General features: G+C 36.0%; 1 protein-coding gene and 1 long non-coding RNA gene across 3 annotated transcripts; both read right to left on the bottom strand.

Annotated features, from left to right (window-relative positions):
- Positions 1-1208: 1208 nt before the first annotated feature.
- On the bottom strand, positions 1209-6796 carry LOC116717517 (C-type lectin domain family 4 member F-like). 2 transcript variants are annotated; one of them, XM_032558962.1, is made up of 7 exons: positions 6501-6796; positions 5159-5242; positions 3560-4423; positions 3147-3298; positions 2951-3054; positions 2706-2801; positions 1209-2665 (listed from the first exon to the last, which is right to left on the bottom strand). In XM_032558962.1, the coding sequence occupies exons 1-7, from the start codon at positions 6517-6519 to the stop codon at positions 2563-2565; spliced, it is 1422 nt and encodes a 473-aa protein (XP_032414853.1). In that variant the 5' UTR covers positions 6520-6796; the 3' UTR covers positions 1209-2562. The 2 variants fall into 2 exon arrangements, with proteins under 2 accessions (XP_032414853.1, XP_032414854.1); XM_032558963.1 differs by having other exon boundaries at positions 1209-2801.
- A 10799-nt stretch (positions 6797-17595) lies between these two features.
- Positions 17596-21897, bottom strand: LOC116717714 (uncharacterized). Its single transcript, XR_004338792.1, has 3 exons — positions 21627-21897; positions 21163-21261; positions 17596-19361 (listed from the first exon to the last, which is right to left on the bottom strand). It is a non-coding gene; the product is annotated as an uncharacterized LOC116717714 (long non-coding RNA).
- Positions 21898-26449: the final 4552 nt, after the last annotated feature.

Raw genomic sequence — 26449 nt, 5'->3', positions numbered from 1 at the left:
ACGGTTTTGTTTATTTGTATCTTTTATTTATGTAAACACTCCATTTATTGTGAACTGATTTATGTTTGTGTTACCTTTTGTTTTTAGTTCTGGCTGCATTTTCTGGGGTCTTTGCAAGACGTTTCCACAATAAATGGTTGTTGAAACCAAGAACTGCATTAAGCCTTGATTAAACTCGAGAGGAGTAACACTTATGTTGAGGGCAAAGGAATTTAATCAATGAACAGAAACTGATGAACTTGTTGAATTTCATTCATTTTTGTCTCTGTTCTCCACCAGGTCTGTTAACCAGTTTCAGAACCCGACCAGAACCCCTCAGTGTAAATTACCTTGAGAAATAATGAGATTTGGTTCTATAAAAACGGCTTTAATGCAGAAAAATGATCAAATGTTACAAGCCATACATGTCATACAAGTGGAGCAGAAGCAGAGTTACGTTCACTGTCCAGCGCTGGGCCTCACTGAGCACCTGGTGGATGGAACCAGGTGAGACAAAGATTGTAGAGTTTAGCTTTTTATTCTTCTCTGCAATCTGTTCCCTCCCTAAAGGGTAGAGTAATCAGTTCAGTCTGTTTACATACAACTGTGGCAGTCACACATAAACATGGTTATGTAAGCTGCATCATGTGTGTGTGTAAGCAGTTAAAAGAGGAAAAGAATCTACAACAAACTGAAGAATAAACAGCAAAGCAACTTGAAGTCCAGTTTCATAAGAACCAGGTGTGACTGATCAGGACGATGGTTCACAGATCTGTGAGGATCTGGATTTTTGTGTGTTTTTCTGAGTTTAGTCTCTAGGTTGTCCAACCCCTTGACTTCCCCCAGCTGCTTCTTGTTTCCCCTGATTACCTCCCTCTATATTTAACCCCACCTGTGTCTCCTGCTCCCTGTAGGATCCTTGTCTATTGTCTAGTCGTCTCCTACCTGCCTGAGTCTTTGTTCGTCTCCTCGCCGCTCACCTGAGCTTCCTGGCTTTTGTGAACTCCAAGACCATAAATAAATTCACTTTGCATTTAACCCTAAAGCTACATCAGTTTGAGGGAAGAAGAAGAAGAGTGGAGTCTGTTAGTGTGTGAGGGGAACCGACCCGACCTCAGTCAGGAAACGAGTTTTCTGAGGCAGATCTGGACCCAGACTGGTGGTGTGAACCATCACTGATCCAACTGTGTGATGCTGCCACCCATGAATGAAGAGGCTGAGACACGACATCAGCATTTCACTTTATTTGTAGATAAACAATATTATCATGAAGCTCAAACAGCAGCAGGCAAAAATATAAACTATCAACTAATTACAATCATGTAGTGACAGAAAAAACAAAAACATTTTAGTAAATAATCAAAGACCCCATGAAATCCAATTTTTCAGATTTTAAATATAAAGGCAAAAGTTTTCTATACAGAAAAGTTTGATAAAAGTATTAAATAAAAAATATATTACATTAAGAAGAAAACATATCCTTTATTGTCCCACAGAGGAAATTCTGGTGCAACATTAGCAAAGGGACACAACTAGAATAAAGAATTCATCTAAAATATTTTTCCTTTACAAATTGGCCTGATGCAATAAATCAATGAAATGCACAGTAAATAAAAATGAGCTCAATAATTTCCAACTGCATGATTTATTGTTTTTCTCTTTTCTTTCTCTCTTTCTACCAAAAACAGGATGACAGACGTTTCATTCTGCTGCTTTCGTCTCAACCTTTTATTTCAGGGACAATTTTGGACGTCTCTGTTTTATTTATTGTTTTGTTTGTATATTTAAATGTCTTCCAGTTGCAGTGTTAAATATTATTAGAATCTAAAGTTTATTGATCTATGAACAGTTGTATTTGCATAATTTTGCCATTAACAGTTTTGGTTTTGATTTTGCAATCCAGGCCAAAGATTATATTGTTGTTTAAGAATAAAACAAAGTTTACACTTTTTACAAAACCCAAACATAAAAACAATGTTTCTAACTGTAACTAAAATCAAGTCAAGATAAAAATCTGTAAAAATCAAACTTTCATTGAAGGAATTCACTTGTAGGATTAAAAAATGTTTTAATCATTTTCATTTAATGTGTCAATGAATCAAATATAATCTGTTTTAATTTTCTGAAAATCTTTTTTAAATCCTTCATCTGGTGGGTTTCTGCACCTTTAATGACACTTTGATTAATTGCTTTAGTAAATTAATAAAATATATTGATATTGACTGAATCAAACATGATTATAGTAAAGAACAGCCAATCTTTGAGGTGGAGGATTTTTGACCACACAGACTTCAATAGTGTCTTTAGTAAATATTAATTTCCAGTATCAGTAAATAAATCAACCAAATAATCACACTCTAATGAAGCATATTTACAATATGGAAAAATATCAAAACTTAGATCAGATTATAATGAGTGAAATTAATCATTTTAGTCATTTTGAGTTCTTGGAGATTTTTTTGCTAAAGTAAATATATTTATAGAGGTGAAAACATCATCTGTAATGAATAAACAGTAAAAGGCAACAGAAGTAAAGACTAAAGATATTCATGGTAAAGATGAAAGAGAAAATCTGATTTGTCTCTAATCTGTTAATCTGGAAAAACTGCAGCAGAAAAAGGAGGAAACAGCAACAGAGTTAATTAAGAGACACTTTGAAGACTTTCTGCTCACAGAGGGGGGAGGGGTAGATGTGTGTGTAGTAGTATTGATTCCAGTATTGGTATTGGTATGTGTTTGATCCTGAGCCCCAGCTCGCTGTGGGATACCCAGTTTGATACATGAATGCATATGAATCATAATTGTTATTCCTGTTCCAGAACCTTTAAATGAGAAACACAAACATCAGAAAAAGTAAAATTAAATAAAGTCTCTTTTGACTGAACTATTTTAACACAATGATACGTAACAGATGCAATGACAACTAATAGTTTAATTTACTTTACTTTGTTTTCTGTGTGAAATCTCTTACCCAAGTGTGTCGATACGACCGTCAATCCAAACCCAGTTGGTCCCATTATTCTGTAGCCCCAACCAGTAGTATGTGTTTGTGTTTAATTTGTAATAAATGAATTCCTGTTAATTACAACATTGAAAATCATCAAGAAGATAAAGTTTTGTCCCATAGTGAAATTTAGAATTTGTAACATGATTGTGTCAGAGCTCACCTGTTCCTGCTGATTATTAATAACAATCAGATCAGCAGATTTTAACTGACAGAACCGACGACTTTGATCCCAGGTCAAAGAATCCTGGGATCCACTGATAAAGTAACATGATTCATTGAAGAAGATCCAACCTGTCTGACACAGCAAACACTCTGGAGACAGAAAATAACAAAAATGTATTAATTTAAACTATAAAGGACAGTTTCTCTTTGTATCATGTCTCTTCTGTTAGACTGGGATTTTATCTGTACATGTATCAGGTCTTCCTGTCCGATTGCTGATATAATTAGAATATTTTAAACTTTGTACTATTTTACAGTGTTTTTCACTCAGTTTTACTTTTAAACATTTAAAATATCTAAAGACATGTCTCAACATCTCAAAAAGACAAAATGTCTCAGTTAGATACTCACCTTTGCTGTCGCAGTGCTCAGCTACTGGATAAAGGTTGAATTTCAGGATGAGTAGGATTATCCGGCTGAGGTTCTCAGTTTCATTCTGTGATTTTTCATTTAGGTTCTCAATTTTTCTGCTGAGTTTCTCAGTTTCTCCCTGTAATGTTTCATTAAGGTTCTCCAATTGGCTGCTAAGTTTCTCAGTTTCATTCTGTGATTTTTCATTTAGGTTCTCAATTTTTCTGCTAAGTTTCTCAGTTTCTCCCTGTAATGTTTCATTAAGGTTCTCCAATTGGCTGCTGAGGTTCTCAGTTTCATGCTGTGATTTTTCATTTAGGTTCTCCACTTTTTTGATGAGTTTCTCAGTTTCTCCCTGTAATGTTTCATTAAGGTTCTCCAATTGGCTGCTGAGGTTCTCAGTTTCATGCTGTGATTTTTCATTTAGGTTCTCAATTTTTCTGCTAAGTTTCTCAGTTTCTCCCTGTAATGTTTCATTAAGGTTCTCCAATTGGCTGCTGAGGTTCTCAGTTTCATGCTGTGATTTTTCATTTAGGTTCTCCACTTTTTTGATGAGTTTCTCAGTTTCTCCCTGTAATGTTTCATTAAGGTTCTCCAATTGGCTGCTGAGGTTCTCAGTTTCATGCTGTGATTTTTCATTTAGGTTCTCCAATTGGCTGCTGAGTTTCTCAGTTTCTTCCTGTAATGTTTCATTTAGGTTCTCCAATTGGCTGCTGAGGTTCTCAGTTTCTTCCTGTAATGTTTCATTTAGGTTCTCCAATTGGCTGCTAAGTTTCTTAGTTTCATTTTGTGATTTTTCATTTTCAGTCTTCAAATTCTTTAAATCAGCCACAGCTTCATCCTGTTGGTTCATTTTCCAGCCGCCTGTAAATGAGAGGAAACAGATTATTCAGAAAAAAAATCAGTTCAATGATCTTTGCTGTTCATAACTTGTGTTATTTCTATGATCTTCTGACTGTCATCATCTAACATGTTTGAATGTATTAATCTTAAACAAGGTTTGTTATTATTATCTAAACTTTGTTAAGACAAAAAGCAAAGTGTGGACTAGAGTCATGTTACTTGAATCAAGTCATTAATGATTCATCTTTATAAATTCACTAATGATTTATTAACTGACTTGGACTTTTGTTTAAAATCATATTTGTATAAAATCTGTTTGATTTGAAACCAAACAGGAAGTGTGTTCCAGTGGTAAAACGATGCTGGGTGTTCAACGCAGCATGAAGGCGCCTGGTTTGTCAATGTTTCCTCCTTTTGCTCCTAAATGTTTAACTAACTTTAATCTGCGTCCCACAATGACAGGAAACATTTTTACAGTAGTAGAGAAATCCTGCCATCCAGGAAATCACTGAGGTGAGCACAACGTTTGAAAAGGAAACAAAATCACCAAATAACAGCTACGCCACCATGCAGCATCTCCACACAATGATCCTGATGATCTTATCTGAGCATCGGCCTAAAGTACGGGAGGCCAGAGCTGCCATAAGTTGGTGGACATTGCATTTAATGGTGAAGGCAGAGAGCAACTGGGCTGTCATCCCTAAAGTCATAAAGGAAATGATGAAAGTCTTTGTTCAGAGGACAAATAGGACTTACCCCAAGAGATTACCCCAATGCACCCAAACAGCAGCAGGACACACAGAGCCCCAACAAACACCAGGAGCACATGGACTTTGGTCCCTGCAAAGAATAAAACAAGATTCATTCCACTGCTGCTGCTACGACGAGTTAGACACATAATATTTCATCTTTAAACTAAGAAAATATATCAAAAAACATACAAATAAAATACATTCAAATAAATTCAATCAAATATTAATACAAGAAACAAAAAATACCAGATAGAACAGACTTTATGTTTTCAGTAAATATTGAAAACATAAATGTGTCTCATTTTTAAAATTGATTTATTATAGTTAAATCAAAACAACTGAATTTTCTGAATTAAATAGTTTAATAATTTATCATAAATTTTATATTTTTATTTACAATCCAGTCCAAACATTACATTATTGAATTTTTAGACTTGAAAACATATTTTGATATAAAATTCAAATAATCAAATATGAATCATAAAACGGAAGAAAAAGCTGGAAATAAAGTAAAGTTAAGTCTGAATCTGAAAAGTTTCTTCAAGGAAAAATTATTTGACTTTCAAACAACATGAAGAACTGAAAAGATATTACAGACGTTACACTGCAAAAACATAAAACCTTAAATATTGAAAACTTATTTATTGAAAACTTATTTCAAGTTTTCTGGTGCAAAACTTGAAATAAGAGAAAATTAAATTATGAGTAACTTTTCATCAAAATATAAGAACTTTGTTTTATGTCAATAATTTGTTAATTTGGATTAAAAAAATACTTTAAATGTTTCTTTTTCCTTTATTTTTTTATAATTATTGATTTAGCCATTTTGTTAATAATTTGAGGTGAGTAAAGTTACCAGGATTTATACTTTGGACCAGCGTTACATTAAAGTGCTGCATGTCAAAAATCTTATATTTAATTCATTCATAATTTTAAAATCAGTCAGGAAGTCGACATCCCAACACTTTTATTCTGAAAGTCTGATGACAGGATGCTACCTAAAGTTTTAAACATCTGTTTGTCTTTCAACCTTTAATATTAACAACACATTAATTTACGTTAAAAGTCCTAAATGTGGCTAAGAGGAAACATAAAGATAAATAAATGGTGTTTAGTATTTTTTGGTGTTAAAATCCAAATGGAGTTTTTTCAAGCAGCCCAACAAACTTCAGTTTTAATTAAAAACACTTTTCTTTAATTTCAGACATTAGACTTTCTGTCTAATTAAGCTAGCTGCTAAATAGTAACATAACAATATTGTGTATGATAATCTGATTCCTGAAATAAATCTTTAATTATTTTCTAACAGAAAATCCAGACTGAAATGTTTTTCAGGACTTTCTTACCCAGGATGTTGATATTCATCACTGACGGCTGAAAACGCTCAGAGAAAATCAGAAACTGCAGCCGATGATTTAAGATGAAGATCCAGCAGCGAAGAACGTCTCCTCTTCCTCTGCAGGAACCAAGACTGAACTCAGGAAACAGTTTCTGTGTTTTATCACTGAAAAACAGGAACTTCAGGAGAATTATTCTGACTTTTGATCTGATTATTCAAGAACTACTGATTTGCATCAGACCATAAGTAAATAAGGCTGAAGGAAAAACATTAGTATCAAATGTTTGATCTTCAGACTTTATCTGATTAAATGGGAAGGATAATTAGCATATTTTCTATTTTCCAGTCCTGTTGTTTTTGGATTTTGCATTTCTTGTCTTGATCAGCATGTAAATAAATAAACATGACATTATGTTGTGTTGAGGGAAGAATCCACTGGCAAACATACAAACAATTGTTAAAACATTAAATTGTTAAAACATTAAATAGTTAAAAACATTAAATAGTTAATAAACAACAAACTACATAGAATGAAATAATTCAGACAATTTGTGTTGGGAACGTCAGACAGAGGTGGGAACATATTGGCCCTGTTTTTGGGTCTGTTCTCTGGTTTCACCTCTTTGGATTAAAATCTTGGCTCGGCTCAGAGATCCGTCGGACTCCAGAACTGGGTTCACTAGGAGACGGATCTGAAATGCTAAACACCCCAGAAGGATTCTTTACGGTGGTCGGTGTGGTGACAGCATGCAGGATCATCATCAGACAGTGGAGGACCACAAAGTGTCCCGAGTTAAATGAGTGGATTAAATGGATGCTTCCTGTGAAGCCATGCTCAACAACATGAAGGGGAACCGGGCCTGGGACCGCATTGGACTCACTGAGCAGAATTAGAGCCTCCATGTGAAACGTCAGGATGAAACTTCTTGGATTTACTGGACAGCTAGTTTTTCCCCTCTAGCTGTTTTTGAGAGCTGGAGCTTCATGATTGGACAAGAATCCTCAGCTAGTTCAGCAGAACAAGAAGAAGGCCACCATGACAGAGACTCAGATGTTTTAGTATCCATCCCCTGACTGATACCTTTCATTAACCTTGTCTTTGATTGGTTGCAGTGTTCTTTAGTCTTTGTTCTGTAATGGTAGCCAGGGATACTGATGAACCAGTGAACGGACCTTCCAGAACCAGAACCGACTGTCTTTATACTATAATCACTGGAGACACTCAGACGACCAGCACCACTTGGCTGGACCTCTGTTGAATTAACTCACTTTAAAGAGGTTGAATTCACCTTGTTCCAATTTATTATGCAAGTGATATTTTCTCAGATTTTCTGAAATGGTCAATGCAAATGATGGTCAGTATAATTCTCAAGTCATGAACTATCACAGCATAAATCAAATTTTACTGAACAAAGCTCCCCATGAGAACAGGAATTTTTTCAAAAATAAGAAACTCAAAATGCAAAATGTTCCAAATTATTATGCACAGCAGATTTTATAAACATTTTATGGATTATGAAGAACTGCAAACAGTTAATCTTTGAATGTGCAGCATTAAGTGTTCACATGTACTAAAATTAAAAGCTAATTCAATCAAAACATCTTAACAGACAGAGTTCCATGTTAACGTTGAACCTTCTCTGATATCACAGCACAATTCTTGATCCATTGAACTTGTGAGTTTGTGGAAAGTTTCAGCTTGAATTTCTCTGCAGGATGTCAGAAAATCTTCCCAGAGCTGCTGGTTGATATGAACTGGATTCAGATCTTCTGCTTGAGGAAACTCCAAAGGTTCTCAATAGGGTTGAGGTCAGAGGTCAGAGGAGGATGGTGACCACACCATGAGTTTCTCCTCTTTTATGCCCATAGCAGCCAATGACACAGTGGTTTTCCTTACAGCATTCATTGTCATGATGAAGATGATTTTGCTACTGAAGGTTCGGCTTTTCTTTTTGAACCATGACAGTATGTGATCAGTCAGAAGGTCCAGATACTTTGCTGAGGTCATTTTCACACCTTCAGGGACTCTGAAGGGCCGACCAGCTCTCTCTCTCTCTCTCTCTCTCTCCCCATGATTTGGCCCACAGCATGACTCCACCACCTCCTTGCTGATGTCACAGCCTGTTGGGACGTGGTGGCCATCCACCACCAATCCACTACTGCGTCCATCTGGACCATCCAGGGTTGCACAGCAGTCATCAGTGAACAAGTCTGTTTGAAAATTAATCTTCATGTCCGGCTGGGCCCACTGGGACCGGTTCTGCTTGTGAGCTCTGGTTAGGGGCCCAATAGTAGGTTGATGCACCGCAAGCCTCTGGAGGATCCTCCATCTTGAGGCTCCAGAGGCACCAGCAGCTGCAAATAACTGTTTGCTGCTTTGTAAGGACATTGTAACAGCTGCTCTCTTAATCCCATGAATTTGTCTAACAGAAACTTTCCTCATTCTGCCTTTATCTGCACAAACCATCTTTGTTCTGAATCAGCCACAAATCTCTTCACAGAACGATAACGCTTCAGTTTTTGTTAAATATCTAATGTTTTCATATCTTGCCATACGGCACTACACTATCTGATGATTTTGGTCAGCAGAGATCCTTTCTCTTTCCCATATTGCTTGAAACCTGTGGCCTGTTTAATAATGTGGAACATCCTTCTTAAGTAGATTTCCTTTAATTGAGCTCAGCAGACAAACTAATCAACCAGCTCTGAAATTAATTATAGTGATTCAAAGAGTCCTGACACACAATATCATCTATAAATTTAATAGCACAACAAAAAATTTAATCTTTATGACACTTAAATCCAATTTGCATAATAATTTGGAACACAGTATAATTTAACCTTTATTATGTTAAATAAATTCTAAGTATCATTTTAAGTCAAACTGATGTTGCATTAACATTAACCTGAGAGAGATTTAATTATAATTAGATTTAAATTCATCCTGATTGTTTTAGATTAAAATGAGTTTTTTCTCCTTCATGACACAAATTTATCAAGGAGAAAAAACAGATTTACTCCCATGAATGTAATTAAATTATCAGCACTTGATGCCAGAGAAACCGTTCAGACTTTATGTTAAAATAAATCCTGTTGATGCAACATGTCACTCATGCTTCACTCCCTTCATACGAGAACCGCTCACATTGTAGTACCTGCTTCAGCCACGAGAGGGAGACAAACCACTTCCTATCCAATGTGCCTTAATAATCATTTTGACACTAAAATTATGTATTTTACTCCCTTTAAATGAAAGAATGGGGTTCCAACTTAAAAAAATTAGTTGATTTGTTAAACTTAATTTATTTACTTTTGTTTAACGTGACAAATTAATAAACCTAATATATTTACTTGGATAAACTTAACAAGAACACTTGTGATATATTAAGCTTTTTTAAAAGTTGGATCACATTTTTTCAGTATTACAATATATAATGAGAATCTTCACAAAATATTGAGCTAAAAAGGGGAAATTATTTTTGAGAGTCTAGAGTCAGAAAGAGCCAATAATGTTCTTCCTATTGTTGATGTGTCAGCAGGAAATAGTTTTACTCTTCAGTTGATTAAACAATCAGGTCAATGGGATTATTGGCGTAAAAACAGAAATGATATAAAGCATAATAAAGCTACTCAGGTCTGTAGAGACTCTTCTCACTAGGATGAAGAATATTATTTATTTACTGATTAGTTTATTTACACTTTTTGTCCAATAAAACTGAGGAAAACCAGAACTGTGACTAAAATAATTGGACATAGTTTTGTAACACATGACAGAAATTCAGGAACCCAAACACCAACGGAATGCAGAATGATTTCTGTGACGTGCATCAGCAAACATCAAACTCTGCATGAAACTCTGCATGACATACAAATATCTGCTGCAGTTTCTCCACAGTCCTTGCAGCAGATTTGTTTCTTATCACAGAAGATCCTTTCTGGACATTTTGGGTGTAAATCACATGAAAGATCATCTGAAACTGATCAGGAGGTTTTATGATGATGGTGTGAAAAATAAAGTCAGGTTTCATGAAGGGTGAACACAACTTTTATTTCAGAAACGTAAAAAGCAAAACCACGTTACTTAGAAGTGACCTCCGTCATTTTGAGTGATCTGATCACATCTGGGCTTCCTGAGTCTGAGATGTTCGGATCAGACTTTCATGATGTTCAAAACCAAAAAGTTATGTTTGTTTATTTTTAATAATTGCATAAAGTGATAACAGAACCTAATCAAGATCAAGTGGAAAGCTTGTTTACATCATAACTTAGTTATTCCTTAGCAGACATCCAGACTTACTTGGTACATTATGATCCGAAACTTCAAGTTATAAATCAGAACCGGTTCTGTTCTATGTTTCCTTTTCATGTTTAGCTCATTTATTTTTGTTCCTCACTAAAAATAATAAATTATTTGAGCAGGTTAGTTAGATTAAAAGCTAAAAATAAACTTGGTGAAACATCTGTTGAAATATTAATATTTATCTTTAATTCTTACAGTTATTAAAATAGAATCGGACCATAATAATTCTGCTGCAACATCATGTCAAACCACCAACAGGGAAATGACAGACTGAACCCAAACTTATTCACCATCAGTTTGTCAGTTGGTTATTTTTTATCCAGTCTGTTGACATTTTAATTCAGTTTAATAAAAGTAACCAACAGATGTTTCATGATCCTGAATCTGAGTGAGGATGAGGAAATAAAGTAACAGCTGGCAGCGATGTCTGTTATCAAACCTGCATCTCTGAACCTGGGAAGTTTTGTCACGACATTCTTTGCATTGCTCTTGGGGAAAGTTTCATGAAAGGACGACCTTTCAGTGTTATCTCCAGATCAGGCATTAATGGCTGCAGGTGGCGCTGGGACTGATGTGCATATCAGTACTGGAGAGGACGGCAGACGAAGATCCAGCAGCGAAGAACGTCTCCTCTTCCTCTGCAGGAACCAAGACTGAACTCAGGAAACAGTTTCTGTGTTTTATCACTGAAAAACAGGAACTTCAGGAGAATTATTCTGACTTTTGATTTGATTATTCAAGAACTACTGATTTGCATCAGACCATAAGTAAATAAGGCTGAAGGAAAAACATTAGTATCAAATGTTTGATCTTCAGACTTTATCTGATTAAATGGGAAGAATAATTAGCATATTTTCTATTTTCCAGTCCTGTTGTTTTTATGGATTTTGCATTTCTTGTCTTGATCAGCATATAAATAAATAAACATGACATTTTGTTGTGTTGAGGGAAGAATCCACTGGCAAACATACAAACAATTGTTAAAGCATTAAATAGTTAAAACATTAAATAGTTAATAAACAACAAACTACATAGAATGAAATAATTCAGACAATTTGTGTTGGGAACGTCAGACAGAGGTGGGAACATATTGGCCCTGTTTTTGGGTCTGTTCTCTGGTTTCACCTCTTTGGATTAAAATCTTGGCTCGGCTCAGAGATCCGTCAGACTCCAGAACTGGGTTCACTAGGAGACGGATCTGAAATGCTAAACACCCCAGAAGGATTCTTTACGGTGGTCGGTGTGGTGACAGCATGCAGGATCATCATCAGACAGTGGAGGACCACAAAGTGTCCCGAGTTAAATGAGTGGATTAAATGGATGCTTCCTGTGAAGCCATGCTCAACAACATGAAGGGGAACCGGGCCTGGGACCGCATTGGACTCACTGAGCAGAATTAGAGCCTCCATGTGAAACGTCAGGATGAAACTTCCTGGATTTACTGTAAAACTAGTTTTTCCAAGTTACTGGGAAAAACTGTAAACTCTGCAACATGCATGTGATGTACAGCTGGGGGAGTTTTCAGCAGGCTTTTCTGTTTCTGTTTGTGCTTCATATGTGATAATATTCAGAATATCAATAAAAACTTTAATTACAAAAACATTTTATTTATAAACAACTTTATAATTGCCATATGTTCAAAACATACACAGGATAGAAATAGTGTTTCCCTCAAAAAGCATTATATGTATTTAATAACATTACAGTATTTTACAAGAATTAATGAAAAAAAAACTTGGCAGCTGTAAAAGACAAAACTAGTAAAAATATAGCAATGCTGTGTAATGTAAGCACAATATTTTAAATCACAATACAGAGCGAAACAAGTTTAATTTATATGAGCAAACTGTCACCAGAAAACTATATTTTCTTAATAATTAGTAAGTAAAATATGAATCATTTTCCTAGTAATTTCTGTGAAATAAAGTCTGAATCCTAATAGATAGATGGCATAAAATAATCTAAAAATATTTAAATTTAGTTTATTTTTCATTCACTACACAGTGAGCAGTGATGATAAAGTCTAATCTGATTTATTTCTTTACTTTAGGTTGAGTTTATGAAGAACAAGTGGTTTTCCTTCCACCAAACTCTTAATAAAACAAATCATATAGGATAGCGCCCTCTGGTGGCAGCAGGTTGGAGCAGCTCTGCTACATTAGATTAGTTTTGTCTTTTCTAGACTTTAGTAGAAAAGACTAAAGTCTAAAGAAAACTAAAGAAAAGACTAAAACATTGGAGATACCAGCATAATAACACGTTAACATGCAGAAGTTTCTGTTTCCTGCCTTCAGTTTTGTGTTAAAATCTCATGAAAGCCACAAATATGAAGAATCTTCAAAAGGACAAATAATGTTCACATATTTTACACTAAAAGTAGTAAGAGTAAATAATTTACTGGAAACTATGAGCACATCAAGAGATACACTGTAAAAACAGTAGCTGCGGTTGAAACAAATCCACCGTAACATTAAAGGTAAAACATTTTTCTTTCATTATCATTGTTTACTTTAGAGTTTAAAATTGTGCTGGTGTAAATGTTTTACTGGAAAAGAAAATGTTTTCCCTAAAATGAACATGAATACAACTCATAAAATTAATGTACAATTTACTGTTTTCACCGATTATTTAAGTCTTGGATGCTGAGATTCTTTTAACTGATTTTTTCTGTCATTTTACTGTTTATTACTATTGAATACATATTTTTAGGTGTAGTGGCAAACAGAAAAAAAACATATTTTTAAAACAACAACAATGCAAATATAATCTATACATGAACATGAACGGATCAATAGCCAATTTATTTCCTCTAATTAGCAGATGAGGTCATTTAAAGCACCAATGAAAGGCAAGATATTTAATATCATGATGAGACTTTAAAATATGATGTGTTTCAGTTTAGATGGTGTAAATATCCCGGTGAAGAGTGAGAACAGAAACTCTTTAATTGGAAACGTTGAAGGCTTCCAGCTCACAGACGACCTTGCTGAAGGTCGAAGGTCAAAGATGTCGTCGGCATCCAGCCGTCTGTGAGATTCCTCCAGCCCAACACCTCCGCATACGAACCCAACGGGTTGACATCATCCATCCAAAACCTGTAGACAGAAACACCATAAAAGAAAACATCATTTTATTTCTTTGTTTCTTTAAACTCTTACCCTGAAGTGTCTTTACATCCGTCGATCCAGACCCAGCTGCTGTCCATGTGCTGCAGGCCGAGCCAGTAGAAGCTGCTGCTGAGGTTACTGATGAAAGTGGAGAAACATTGTCATTAAAGGCTCAGATTACTTTAGTTTTTAAATTATTCATATTGGTGTTCTAGCTCACCTGTTGCTGAGGATTATTAATAACAACCAGATCTGCAGATCTGTCCTGACAGAACCGACGACTTTCTTCCCAGTTCAGCTCGGTGTCGTTCCTGAACCAGTAGCACTTTTCCTGGAACCGGAGCCATCCGTCCGGACACAACTGGCACTCTGCAGCCGCCACAGTAAGACAAGTTTAATACAGAGCAAAACCAGCAGAGTTTATCATGCTGTGCTTCTTAAGGTGACCTATTACGCTGCCAGGTTAGGAGACGTTTATGGGCTACAGAACATGTTTTCCTCAGAATCACTCTTAGACAATGAGATTTCATTCTGCTCAGTTCTGCCTCTATTGAACTCTTTAAGGCCTCCGTCACTTTAAATCCAAATGAGCTGCTGCTGGGCAAACTTACATGTGAAAATGGCTGCAATTACACAACTGTACCTCTTTGAAAAGCAGAAGTGGGGCTTCCTGCACAACCAACAAGAATACAGCAAGTGGTAAGTCAACAGCAGCCGCTGTACAGCTCATACTCAGGACCCTGGCATCAGCCATCAGCATCTACAATAAACTACTGAATTTGAAAACCAGCTGACCAAATGTGCTGGAGCTCAGCTGGGGTTACTAGGTAACGGGTTGGGCTTGGCTGGAGTTGCTGGGTTACGGCTAGAACTCTGTCGGGGTTGCTAGGAAACATTAGTTTTTTCTTCAATCAGCATTAAGAAAGATAAATCTGTGAAAAGCAAATTTTCCTCAAGTAATTGAGTTATGTTCCAGAGAAAACAATCGTGGGCTGCTGCACTTCATTATTAAGGTAACTGTCTTGCCGTATCCACTGTAAATATGGCAAGACATTTTACACTTAAAACTACAGCAACTGTTTACATTGCATCAAATTTCAGTATCCTCCTAGTTTAAACTTTGATTAATCATCTAATCGTATATAATCGAGTTTCTCACGTCCAACGGGACAGAAGTTTCTCACGGAGAAGTTTGTGGATGTGAGGATGAATCTGAGCTTCTGGTTGAGCTTTTCCTTCTCTCTGCACGTCCGCTCAGACGCCAGCTCCAGCCTGCTGACTCTCGCTTTCTGTTTCTTTATTTCCAAACAGCCTTCAAACGACAGAAAGCACCACAACACACTGTCATCATGTGACCTTTAACCTCTCATAACTGCACGGCGCTGCAGAGGAGCACTGAAGCTAAAAACGGGATATTAGACGATAAATACGAGAAAGAGACTCACTCCAGCTGATGATGCCGATGCTCAGCAGGACGAAGGTTACCTCCAACACCAGCAGCAGACAGAATCGAGAACAAACTTATTTTTTACTGTCTGTTGGTGGGAATAAAACCAGATATAAATATTACTGCTTTACAACCACTGGTTTCGTATTACAGCATAAAAGTTTCCAAAGCAGCAATTTAATAAATCTGTTTATTTCACAAAGCATAAAAGTTTAAACTCTTATTATCTGAATATGACAGCAGATCATTATTTCTGCACCAAATACTGATTTATGATGTTAAGAAATTGTAAATATGTATCTTTCAATCCTTAAATTGTATTTTTTCAGATTTTTCTGGCTAATGTTTAAATCAGAAAAAAATATTTGAAGACTGAAACATGAGCCTGTTTGGTTTCTGAGGTTTTTAAAAATATACATAATAATTGTTATCTTATCCCTCCTATTACGTTGTTGGTTGAATTGACACATTTTAAAGTTAAATTAAAATATTGGAAACATTTCTTCTGCTTGGTTTAATAACCACAATCAGAATTTATAATGAAATTGAACAGTTCATTTACATACGCAGCTTCTTAAACTGACAAAACAGAGAAATGTTAAACTCATTTTAAATGAAGTAATTTAATGTGCAAGTATTTAGGCTTTTCTACACAGAAAAAAATTAAATGCATTTTAAATAATTTGGTCTGTTATCATTAAGAGGTAAAACAAAAACATTATTTCACTAAATATTTACTGTAATGGTTAGAAATAATAATAGTTAATAATTGGATACAAACATGTTTTTGGTAAAAGTTTGGGATTCTGACTACTAATCATTTGACCATAAATCTACGGTTAAACCCAACAATATTTTAGACAAAACTGAAAAAATTAATTAGGAATTAATCATTTATTCTTCCGATTCTCACCTGAGAGGTCAGTGTTTGTTGTTTTTATGATCCGATTGTGTGGTTTTAACTAGAAGTCCAGTCGTTCCGGTATTTCTCTGGTTTTTAATCATTTGTTGCTTTTATGTTTTTCTGTGTTTGTCATCATAAGCTGTGAAGCTACATCAGGTTTTATCTGTCATCAGAGTTTACTTCCTGTTTCCTGTTTTTCAGGTTTTATTTTGTGTTTTCTAATGTTCTAGTTTTTCCTACAGGCTGTTTAACTTTCCCTTGGTTTTCTGCTCATGTCTCTGTAGTTAACTAGATTATTAAACCTTTCTGAATCGTTCCCTTTAATCAATCAATCAATCAAATTTTATTTGTATAGCACATTTCAGCAGCAGGCATTTCAAAGTGCTTTACATTATATCAAACACAGAAACACAATGCAACACAGAATCAACAATCAAAACACGACATTAAGTCAGGATCCATCAATAAATTTGTAATTGATTACGTTTCAAATACAATCCTAAACAGGTGGGTTTTTAGTGGAGTTTTTAGTCAAGACTTGTTGGTTTCCTGTTGATCTTTAGGTGCAAAAACTTTTAGTTCTTCTAAATCTTGCTGATCATTCGTCTGAATCTTGGGTCTTTGTCTTAAACACAAATTAAGACACAAGTTGTGCTGTAAAATCCAGTGACTTTTCATTTCTGCTCCTTAATGTTTACATAAACTGTACAAACATTTTTTTAAGTGAAACCGTGAAAGAAGCAGAAAATAAATGCAGACGTTTTGAATCTGTGAGAGGGTTCAACTTCAGAAATAAATAAATTACTTCCTCATAAACTCTTAGAAACCGACGTCACAAATTAACACCAAGATATATTGACAGTGTGATTTCCTTAAGTGGAATGGAAACTATTCTCAGAAATACTTCAGTGTCCAAACCGACCAAATGGTTTATGAATGTGATGTTAGAAATGTTTTCTCTGTAATGGATCTGGCTGAAAACTGAGAAATGAAATCTACACCAGTTCTGTCAGAAAGAACCGGGCTAAATAAAAACAAAACAAAGTTTTGACCCAAGTCAGTCGGAAAAGTAATTCTGGCAAAAAAAAGAAGAAAAAAGTTTCTCTCCTAAATTTGTGGTATTTAGCAACAAATAAAATTCTTCTGTATAACTGACCCAAAGCAGAAATAATTTTTGAATATTTACGACAATATTTTAATATGCAACCTGCCATTTAAACAAAATAAATTAAATTAAATTGATGCACTCAGTTCAATAAAATAATTAAAAGCATATTTGGGGGCAGTAAAGTCTGATTATGAGTGAAAAACTTTGAATATAATAAAACAGAACAGAAATTCCTTTATTGTTTGTCAAATTTTGTTACATCAGCAAAGTGAAAAGCAATCAAAGCAAAAAGATTCATAAGAATAAAAACACATTTTAAAAAACTGAATAAAGAACACAATGCTAATCTGTGCAGATATCAGCAGAAATATTATTTAAAATGAGTAGAAGCTGTGAAAACCAGCATGCATCTTAACACATATTCACATAAATACGATGCAACACTTTTTACAAAGACAAATTCAAAGTTGCAAAATGTTAAAATGTTTTTACTTTGTCTCTATCTTGTCTGTGGTTGTAATTTCAAAGCAACACATTTCTCTGTCATAACCACAAACAGACTTACGAGCTGCTGCGCCTAAATGAGCTGCTGCGCCTAAACGAGCTGCTGCGCCTAAACGAGCTGCTGCGCCTAAACGAGCTGCTGCGCCTAAACGAGCTGCTGCGCCTAAACGAGCTGCAAACTCTGTTTGCTGTTGGAGCAGGAGATCAAGAAAAGCTCATTTAGGTAGCAGACATTTGAGAAATGTTTCTGCAAACCCCCAGCGTCGGGTCAAAGGTCTGACACCCTGCTCTAGTTTCAAGCTTCAGCAGGGCTTCTTGCTCGCAGATGAATTTGTTCAGAAAGGCGTTATCTGATGTGTCCCAACTCTTTGTCGGAGTTTTTCCTGGGATCAGCAGAGCAAACGGACCAGGGGAACCATGAACTGATCCTATCCAGAACCTTCAAAACATTAGTGACTGTTAAATTCTGCTAGTTCTAAACTGAATGAATATAAACAGAAATGATAGAGAAACATTACAAGGTCACGGCGAGAACTGATTGCCGAAGAATAGAACCTCACATTTTGTGATTTTTCTGAGGAATGTAACTCCAAAATACTTAAGGAAAATGACTTAATGTGGTACCAAATACTTTTGTACTTTTACTTGAGTAAAAGTTTTATCTGCTCTGTCCACCTCTGGTCAATGTTTTAATTATTTGGTTTCAATATAAACTCTGACCAGGTGGATTTAATCTTGATTTAAACATTCATTCAAGTTTTTCCCCAAAAAATGGATTTCGGTGATTATTTGAGGAAGGTGACGACAAACAGTCGGTGTTTTATCTTATTTATTTCTTGTGTTTATTTTACTTTTAATTAAAATTTCTTACCCAAGAGTGTCATTACGTCCGTCAGTCCACACCCATCTGTTGTTAATTTCACGTAAGCCCAACCAGTATCCATGATATTTGCCATAGTAATACTTAATCTGTTTACTGAGAAACTCCTGAAAGTCATTTGGTTTAAAATGATTACAATTATATTTTAAAAGTTAAAAATGTAATTTTAAAAGATGAAGCCGTCCTAGAGCTCACCTGTTCTTGCAGGTGATCAATAACGACCAGATCTGCGGATTTGCTTTTGCAGAGCTCATCGCTTTCCTTCCAGGTTTTCCAAGGGTGTTCATCAATAAACAGATAGCACTTTTTCTGAAACTCAACCCATCCTTCCTGACACGGCTGACACTCTGTCAACGTGAAACAAACAGGGAGACGGAGCGACTTTCAGCATCAATTAGGAGTAATTTGTTTTGTTTTCAGGAAGGTCACATGATACCAACTCACTTTCACCATTGCAGTATTTTGAGACTTGAACATTTTTGAATTTCAGAAAAAAGCTCAGCCATAAGTTCAGGTCATTATTCTCATGAGTCAGCACTTCACTGTAATTTTGTACTTTTCCCATCTTCATCTCCAGCTCCTGGAAAGTTGCTTTCTGTTTGTACATCTGAAGACACACTGCAAATGAAGGAGGAGAATTAAGTGAATTTAGTGTTGCAACACAGGCAGGTTGTTTGTTTTAATCCAAATGCAACCGTACATTAGAAAACTCTTAAGTGACTTTTAAGTAAATTGTCAGAGATGTGCAGTTAGGAGATCAGAGGATACGTCAAATAGCTGCAGATGCTAAATGCTAAATGCTAACACAACCTGAATCTTTTGTGTCCGTGTTGCAAAGCATGGCTGTCCGCCCAGCAGAGCCGGGAATCCTTTTGTTTTTCCATTATTCTTCATATTATTATGTCTCTCTGCTGAATATTGTCACAGGTTTAACAACTCTTGACATGTTTTTATTGTCAGTATATTTAGGCTGGTCTGACTTTACATGGAAATCAAAGTTGAAATGAACTAATTAAGCATCATATCTGTGGCTGCCATCAGCAGCAGTTATACAGTTTGGGTTAATTTCATGGTTTTAAGTTGGTGTAAACAAGTTAAAGTGATGTAAAATATTTTGTGTTTAAAGGTTGTACAAATGTTACCGGAGTGGAACCAATGTTTAATTTGTTGTTTCATTTAGGCACATATTTATAGTTACTTTAGTTCACTTGGTAGAGGGCAGCATGCTTAATTTTCCTGGCTGGTGGAGAGGTTTGGTGAGGCGTGCACTGAGGCTGTAGCTGGGCTGGAAGAAGACGCTACACAAGGTTTCTTTCTTAACCCTTTCAGGTTGAAGCGGCCAATGAGGTACACATTTTTGTATTTTAGTTTTGTGTGGAAATAAAATATTTGAAGAATTTGTTGAATTTCTTAGCCACGTGTTTTTAAAGGTGACGTAATGCGCCTGTTTCTGGTAAGTCAAGCCACTTTATTGTAAATGTTTTGCTGTGTAATAGTTGTCAATTCTCTATGAGAATGTCTTTCTTTCTGTAAAAATGTATTTTGTGTTTTGTACAGTTCTCACGGCATCGTTATTAAATACCTGGAGGGAGTTATAATATCTCTATAAAGCAATGTTTATTCAGCCGTGGTATGATTTGGATACTTGCGGTGCTGCCTGGATCAGATTATTATGGTTCCTTTCAGTACATCTGTCTGCAGTGTTTTCTTTATTTGTAGATTTTTTTTTTTTCGTAAAGTGCCTTAAAATTATATTCTTGATTAGGTGACAAACATTTCCCTCCATTTCCCACCATGTACAGTATGCATGGTGTAGTAAATCCACATGCCATAGTATGATTTGTATACTAAGTATTTTTCTGTGTTGTCTCATTCCAGTTTCACATATTTTGCAATAAATCCTCACCCCAGCCTGAAGTGACATAGTTTAGCAGCGGAGGACGCTGGCTCACCCCGGCTCACCCCGGCTCACCCCGGCTCACCCCGGCTCACCCCGGCTCACCCCGGCTCACCCCGGCTCACCCCGGCTCACGCTGGGTGCAACACCACATTTCTTTTAAAGCTGCCCTGCCTTTGAAATCTTTGGTGATGAAAAAGCATCATAAAAAATTTCCGACTCAGTTGACCAACGCAGAGCGCCGGCGCAGGGTGGGAGCGGGCGAGGAACCCATTATAACTGCTTGCAGTTCCATTTCAGTTTTGTGTATTAATCAGTTTGAAAACCATAAATAATTTTCCTTCCACTTACGGACAACTTTTCTGCTGGCGTGTCACCAAACATCGAAATAAAATGAGTAAAAATACCAACATAAACACAAGTAATTAGACAGGTTTGTGCTTGTAAGGTGACGGCTGTAGCTTCACAATAATCCCTCTAGTAGATTAAAATGTGATAAAGGAAAAAGAAACGGAGTCTTACTCCAGATGTTGACTGCAATGCTTCCCACCAGGAGGAAGCTAATTATCCACAAACACAACAGACGGCAGGAACAAGTTTTTGATGGTTCCTTTTTTCTCGCTGCAAAAAAATTCAATAATCACAATTTTGCACAGACAGAATGGTTTCTTGCTTTTTAAAAGAAAGACAAAGCTAAAAAAAAAATAAAAAACACCAAATCTAGTTGTTTTAGGTGAAGGATTTCATTATTTTTACCGTAAAACAACGTAGATTTTAAAAGAGGAAAATGGAAGTTCAGTTGAGAATATTTTTTTACCAAGTCTACCACGAACTTTTAATTACCCAAAAATAGGTTCAATAAGAAATCTAAATATCATACAAAACAGTTTTCATAATCTGCTTTTCCAACAACTTGATTGGTTCTAAACAAAATGTACATTTACATTTTTGTATTTTACAACAAACATTACACACGAGTAACTCACCTTTTGGAATCGTTTGAACATTTTCATAAATCATTTCAGGTGAGTCTTTGGCCATCTTTAAAGTCTCAAAGGTCTGCAGATAAATATGTTTTAATAATTTTGTCTATGACCTCGATAAGTCTCTGTTGTTAAACTGGATCCTCATCCCCTGAGTTCAGCAGAGACACTGAAAGCTAAAAGCACTTTTGAGCAGTTTCTCACTTCAACCTCATCAGTTTTCACACCTTTTATTTTTAATAGGTGTGATCTCGCCTTAAGCAATGAGACTTTCGTTTAATCACAAGTTCTCACAAAAGCTAAAGTTACACGAATGCCATTTAAGACTGACAGTCTAAGCTGAAAAACAGCCCAACTGTGCAAAGCTTTCTTTGGCCAAACCACACAGGAAAAGGTGAAGGAGAGCAGAAACAAAAACCCAGAGCATCGGTCAGTCTGTGGTCTGAGCACATCCCGTCTACCAGCCTAAAACACACAGAGACTAAAATACACCCTCTCACTGTTAACGTATTCACATGAGCTAACAGTCCTGACTGCTTTATCCACAGGGGATTTCACTTCTAAGGTTCATTTAGTCCACTTGGATAAAACTCCAGTCCGTTTGCATAGAAAGTCCGGTTCGTTTTCCGAAGGAGTGAATGCAAAAAAAAAAAACTGAACTCTGGTCTACCTACAAACCGGGGTTAGTGGGTAAAGTTTGTTCGGTTGAAGTGAACTGTGCTGTGGTTCAAATGCATATCTGAACACCAAACGAACCAGAGACCTCTCCAAGAGCAGAAAATGGGCTACGATGTAGGGCATTCTGGGTAAATACAACCACAACAAACTTGAGAGCCTAGCCTAGCGAGAGAAATGACTCACCATCTTTCAGCAAAACAAAAGAGAAATCCTCCAACCACTAAAACGCTGCTCTGTTTTTGCTTATGTTTCATGAAGAAGAATGTAGAACATCAAAAGGCTTGTACTCAAGTCCAGAGGAACCCAAAGCACTTCACAATACAGTCATTTACACACACACACACACACACACCCACACACGCACACACACACACACACTGATGGTGGCAGGCTACTGGATAGTAGCCACAGCTGCCCTGAGGCAGTCTGACAGAGGAGAGGTCACCAGCGCTCTGACCAGAGGTCAGTAGACAGAATGTGTACTCAAGTAAGACTAAAAAAGTATTTGGTAAAAAATCTTCTCAAGTGCTGAGTAACTGATCAAATTATCAATCCTTTAATATTTAAACTTTACATCATCACACGGATCAAAATATAAAGTTAAATAGAAACTTTGGTATTTTAAGGATGAAAAGGACAATAATTTATATGACTGAGAAAAAATAATAAAATCAGGCAAAAGAACCAGCAACCCCGTCGACTGCGGCGCGAACTCCAACCACCGATGTCCCACTGGCGCTCGGTGTCTTCAGAGGTTTGGTGTCGAATCCTTCAGTAGTTTTTTTGTACAGCGCCACCACAGGCGAGGAGGGGAACAGGCTTTCTAATGGGTTTTGGTCGTTTGACAGTGCAGTGTGAACGCGAACCGCACCAACTGAAAATTTAACAAATGTTTCCACTTTGGACTGGAATGGAGCCAAGTCTACCGGACCTTCACAGGAATGTTTCACAAAAGGATCAGAGATGAAGCCGGACGTAGTTCATCCCGGCTTTATCTGTTTCACAAAGACCAATTTAATATTCTGGATAACGTCTTGATTTTCCTGTTTTTAACTGCTTGTTTCCAGCATTTAGGTCCTCTGACTTAAAAAAAGTTGTGGTTATAAATTTAATAAGACTGACAAAAATAGTAAAAAAATAAAATAGAATGGGCCAGTTGTAGGTTAAAACATGATTTATTTGTGAAAGGATGATGCTTTTTCAACACATTATGTGCAAAGTGGAGTTTTAAAACAGTCCAGTGAATCCATGTTTTCATCAGGCACCATGTTGCAACATATTTCATCAAGAAGCCGAGTTTTACCAGAAGAGTCAAACCTCTACAGGTCATGACAGAGGACACAGAAACACGGCGATTACAAAACTGGTTTCAACATTTTCAGAACATAGACACAGAATTGCACACATTTGTAAAGGAAATGCTGCCACAGATTAAGTTTTATCTGTGTTAAAAATATTAATTTCTGTTTAAAATAAGCAAAGAGGAAGCAGAAAGGAAACTTAGTTCCTTTTTTAAGTAACACCAAACCCAAATCAAACTGAAACAGCGTCGCAAACCTTTTGACCTCCAGTACAGGCAGAACAAAATCTCTGAGCAAATAATTTTCTTTAATTTATTTTATTAAAATAAAAAAAATAAGCAGAACAAGCAACCTGAGGTCAAACAGGAAGTTTCTGCATGACTTTTTAAATGAAAAGTGATGGAAATCCTGATTTGTTGAAGCTGCTGTGACCTTGTGAGAGCTTTTCCCTCACAGATGAATCTGTTTTAAATTCAGAGTCGGCTTTGGCCCAGCTGGTTGTGGGATTCCTGTTAGGAACCAGCAGCACATTTTTCCCAGGAAGAAAAAATGTCTTCTGCATCCAGAACCTTAGAGAGCGAAACATCAGCATGTCAGAACATTCACAAGTTAGACTAAAATATGAGAAACATTTTCATTTCTCACAGCATTTCTGCTTCATTTTAAAGAAACTCTCAATTTGAGGCTAAAATGCAGATTTTTATGCAGCATTTTACTCTCAGTGGCAGCAGGTTTTATATTCCCTTTATATGAAAAGCATTTTAACATTTAAAACTTTTAGTTTTAATTATAATTCCTGTTTTACTTTTCAATATTTACTCTTTTTAACTGTTTAAGTTGGAATTTTGTAAACATGGAATCACTTTTTACTGTGCAAACCTGATAAAATGTGATGAAAGTGAAATCAAAATCACTTCCTTACCCCAGAGTATCAACACGTCCATCAACCCAGACCCAGCTGCCGCCAGTCTGATTCAGTCCCAGCCAGTATCCGTGATTTTGATCAAAGTAGAAGTCTGTTTGATTACTGATAAATTCCTACGAGTTTAAAAAAACAGAAACAATCAGACGAGACGTTTCTCCGTTTTGTTTTGGTTGGTTTTTTGAAGCGTTGGTGGTTAAGCGAACCTGTTCTTGCAGATTATCGATAACAACCAGGTCTGCATGGCGGTCCCGGCATGGCGGTCCCGGCATGGCGGTCCCGGCATAACTGCTGATCTTCCTGCCAGGTAAACCAGCCATCTTCATGAAACAAGTAACACCTGTGCTGGAACAGAGTCCAGCCTCTCCACTCTGCTTGGGTAAACACAAAACAAAAAAAAAAAACACAACCAAAACCGTTTGCATGTTTTCACACACAATCCCAGTTACAGTTTTCCCCATTAACTAGTTTATTTATTTCAGCTACGGAAAACAAAAACGTTCTCAATTTCAGTTTTTATTTTGTTAGATTTTTTATTTTGTTAGATTTTATTTTGTTAGTTTTTGTTATTTTATTAGTTTTTGTTTCAGTTAGCTGTACTAACCTCGATCTGAGGGCCGTATAAACGTACTCACTGTTTTCACAACAGAAATCTCTGACTGGAAACGGGTCAAAGGTCAGGATGACTCCCAGCGTCCAGTTGAGGTCGTTTCTGTCTCTGAGGAGAATCTCGGCCCGATTCTCCAGGATTTCCATCTTCATCTTCATCTCACTGAGGTTCACTTCCTGTCTGTACAGAACGGCGCTCACTATGAATAAACCAACAGAAAACATGTCAGAGATTTAGTTTACTCAGCTGGAGCTTCAACGAGTTCAGGCCAAAGTTATTATAGTTAACTAAAACTAAAAATAACAAAATTACTAAACCTGAAATGGAGAAACACTTTGTTATCTGAAACGGTAATTAATGAGGAGAAACTAAAACTAACTGGAACTATGCTGTGGGTTTATGAAACTAAAATTAGATATATTTTTCATTTTCATGTTTATGAATCTATTTATTAGCAGTTCACTTCAGCTGTCTGCAAATTACGGCTCAAAAATTTAGTTAGTTCACAAAATGACAAAATCAGAAGTTGGAGGAAAACACCAGAATCAGTTATTTTAAATTTTATATTATTTATCATTTATTTCTAAAGGCAAATGGTGGTAATTCCCTTCTACCCTTTTTATTTGATAGATCAGTACTTATTTTGTACTTATTTTGTACTGATCTATCAAATAAAACCCAAATAAAACACATTAGTGGGAGAGTTTGGCTAAGATGCTAATGATAACACGCTAACAGCTCTACATGCTACTGATAGCCCCCATGCTAATGTCAACCTTACAGCTTAAAGAAGCATTTTAGCTAATTTTTTATTTGCTAGCAACAGTTAGCATGCTGAATGCAGTAAGCTAATGTACGACCACATGCTAGCTGAAGCTAGCGTTAGCATTTAGCTAATCTTTAGCATCAGAATGAAGGATTCTTACCGACACAAACTTTGGCAGGCCCATTTTAAATTTATTTAGAAATTTTCTAGCTTTTCATGCAATTTTAAAACTCTGAAAGCTGATTTAAAAAGTTCAATATTTTACCTTTGTCACAATATAATTAGAAAACAATAAATGCTTATTTTTATAGTTATCTTTTCATGCCTTAATGTGACTTCAGATGAAACATTTTGAATTTCTTTTTACAATAAATATACATGTACAAACATTTGAAGTATTTTACTTTGTAAAATAGTAAGAAAAGCTGAAGTATCTTATTATTTGATGTTTTCATTTGAAAATGAAGATCTTACTGCGGATGATGATGATGATGATGATGATGATGATGATTATGCTCGCAGCCAGGAGGGCAGAAACGATTCCCAAAC

The sequence above is a fragment of the Xiphophorus hellerii genome, chromosome 3, assembly GCF_003331165.1.
Source record: "Xiphophorus hellerii strain 12219 chromosome 3, Xiphophorus_hellerii-4.1, whole genome shotgun sequence".
In the NCBI taxonomy this organism is placed as follows: Eukaryota; Metazoa; Chordata; class Actinopteri; order Cyprinodontiformes; family Poeciliidae; genus Xiphophorus; species Xiphophorus hellerii.
This window is presented reverse-complemented; position numbering and strand designations above follow the sequence as displayed.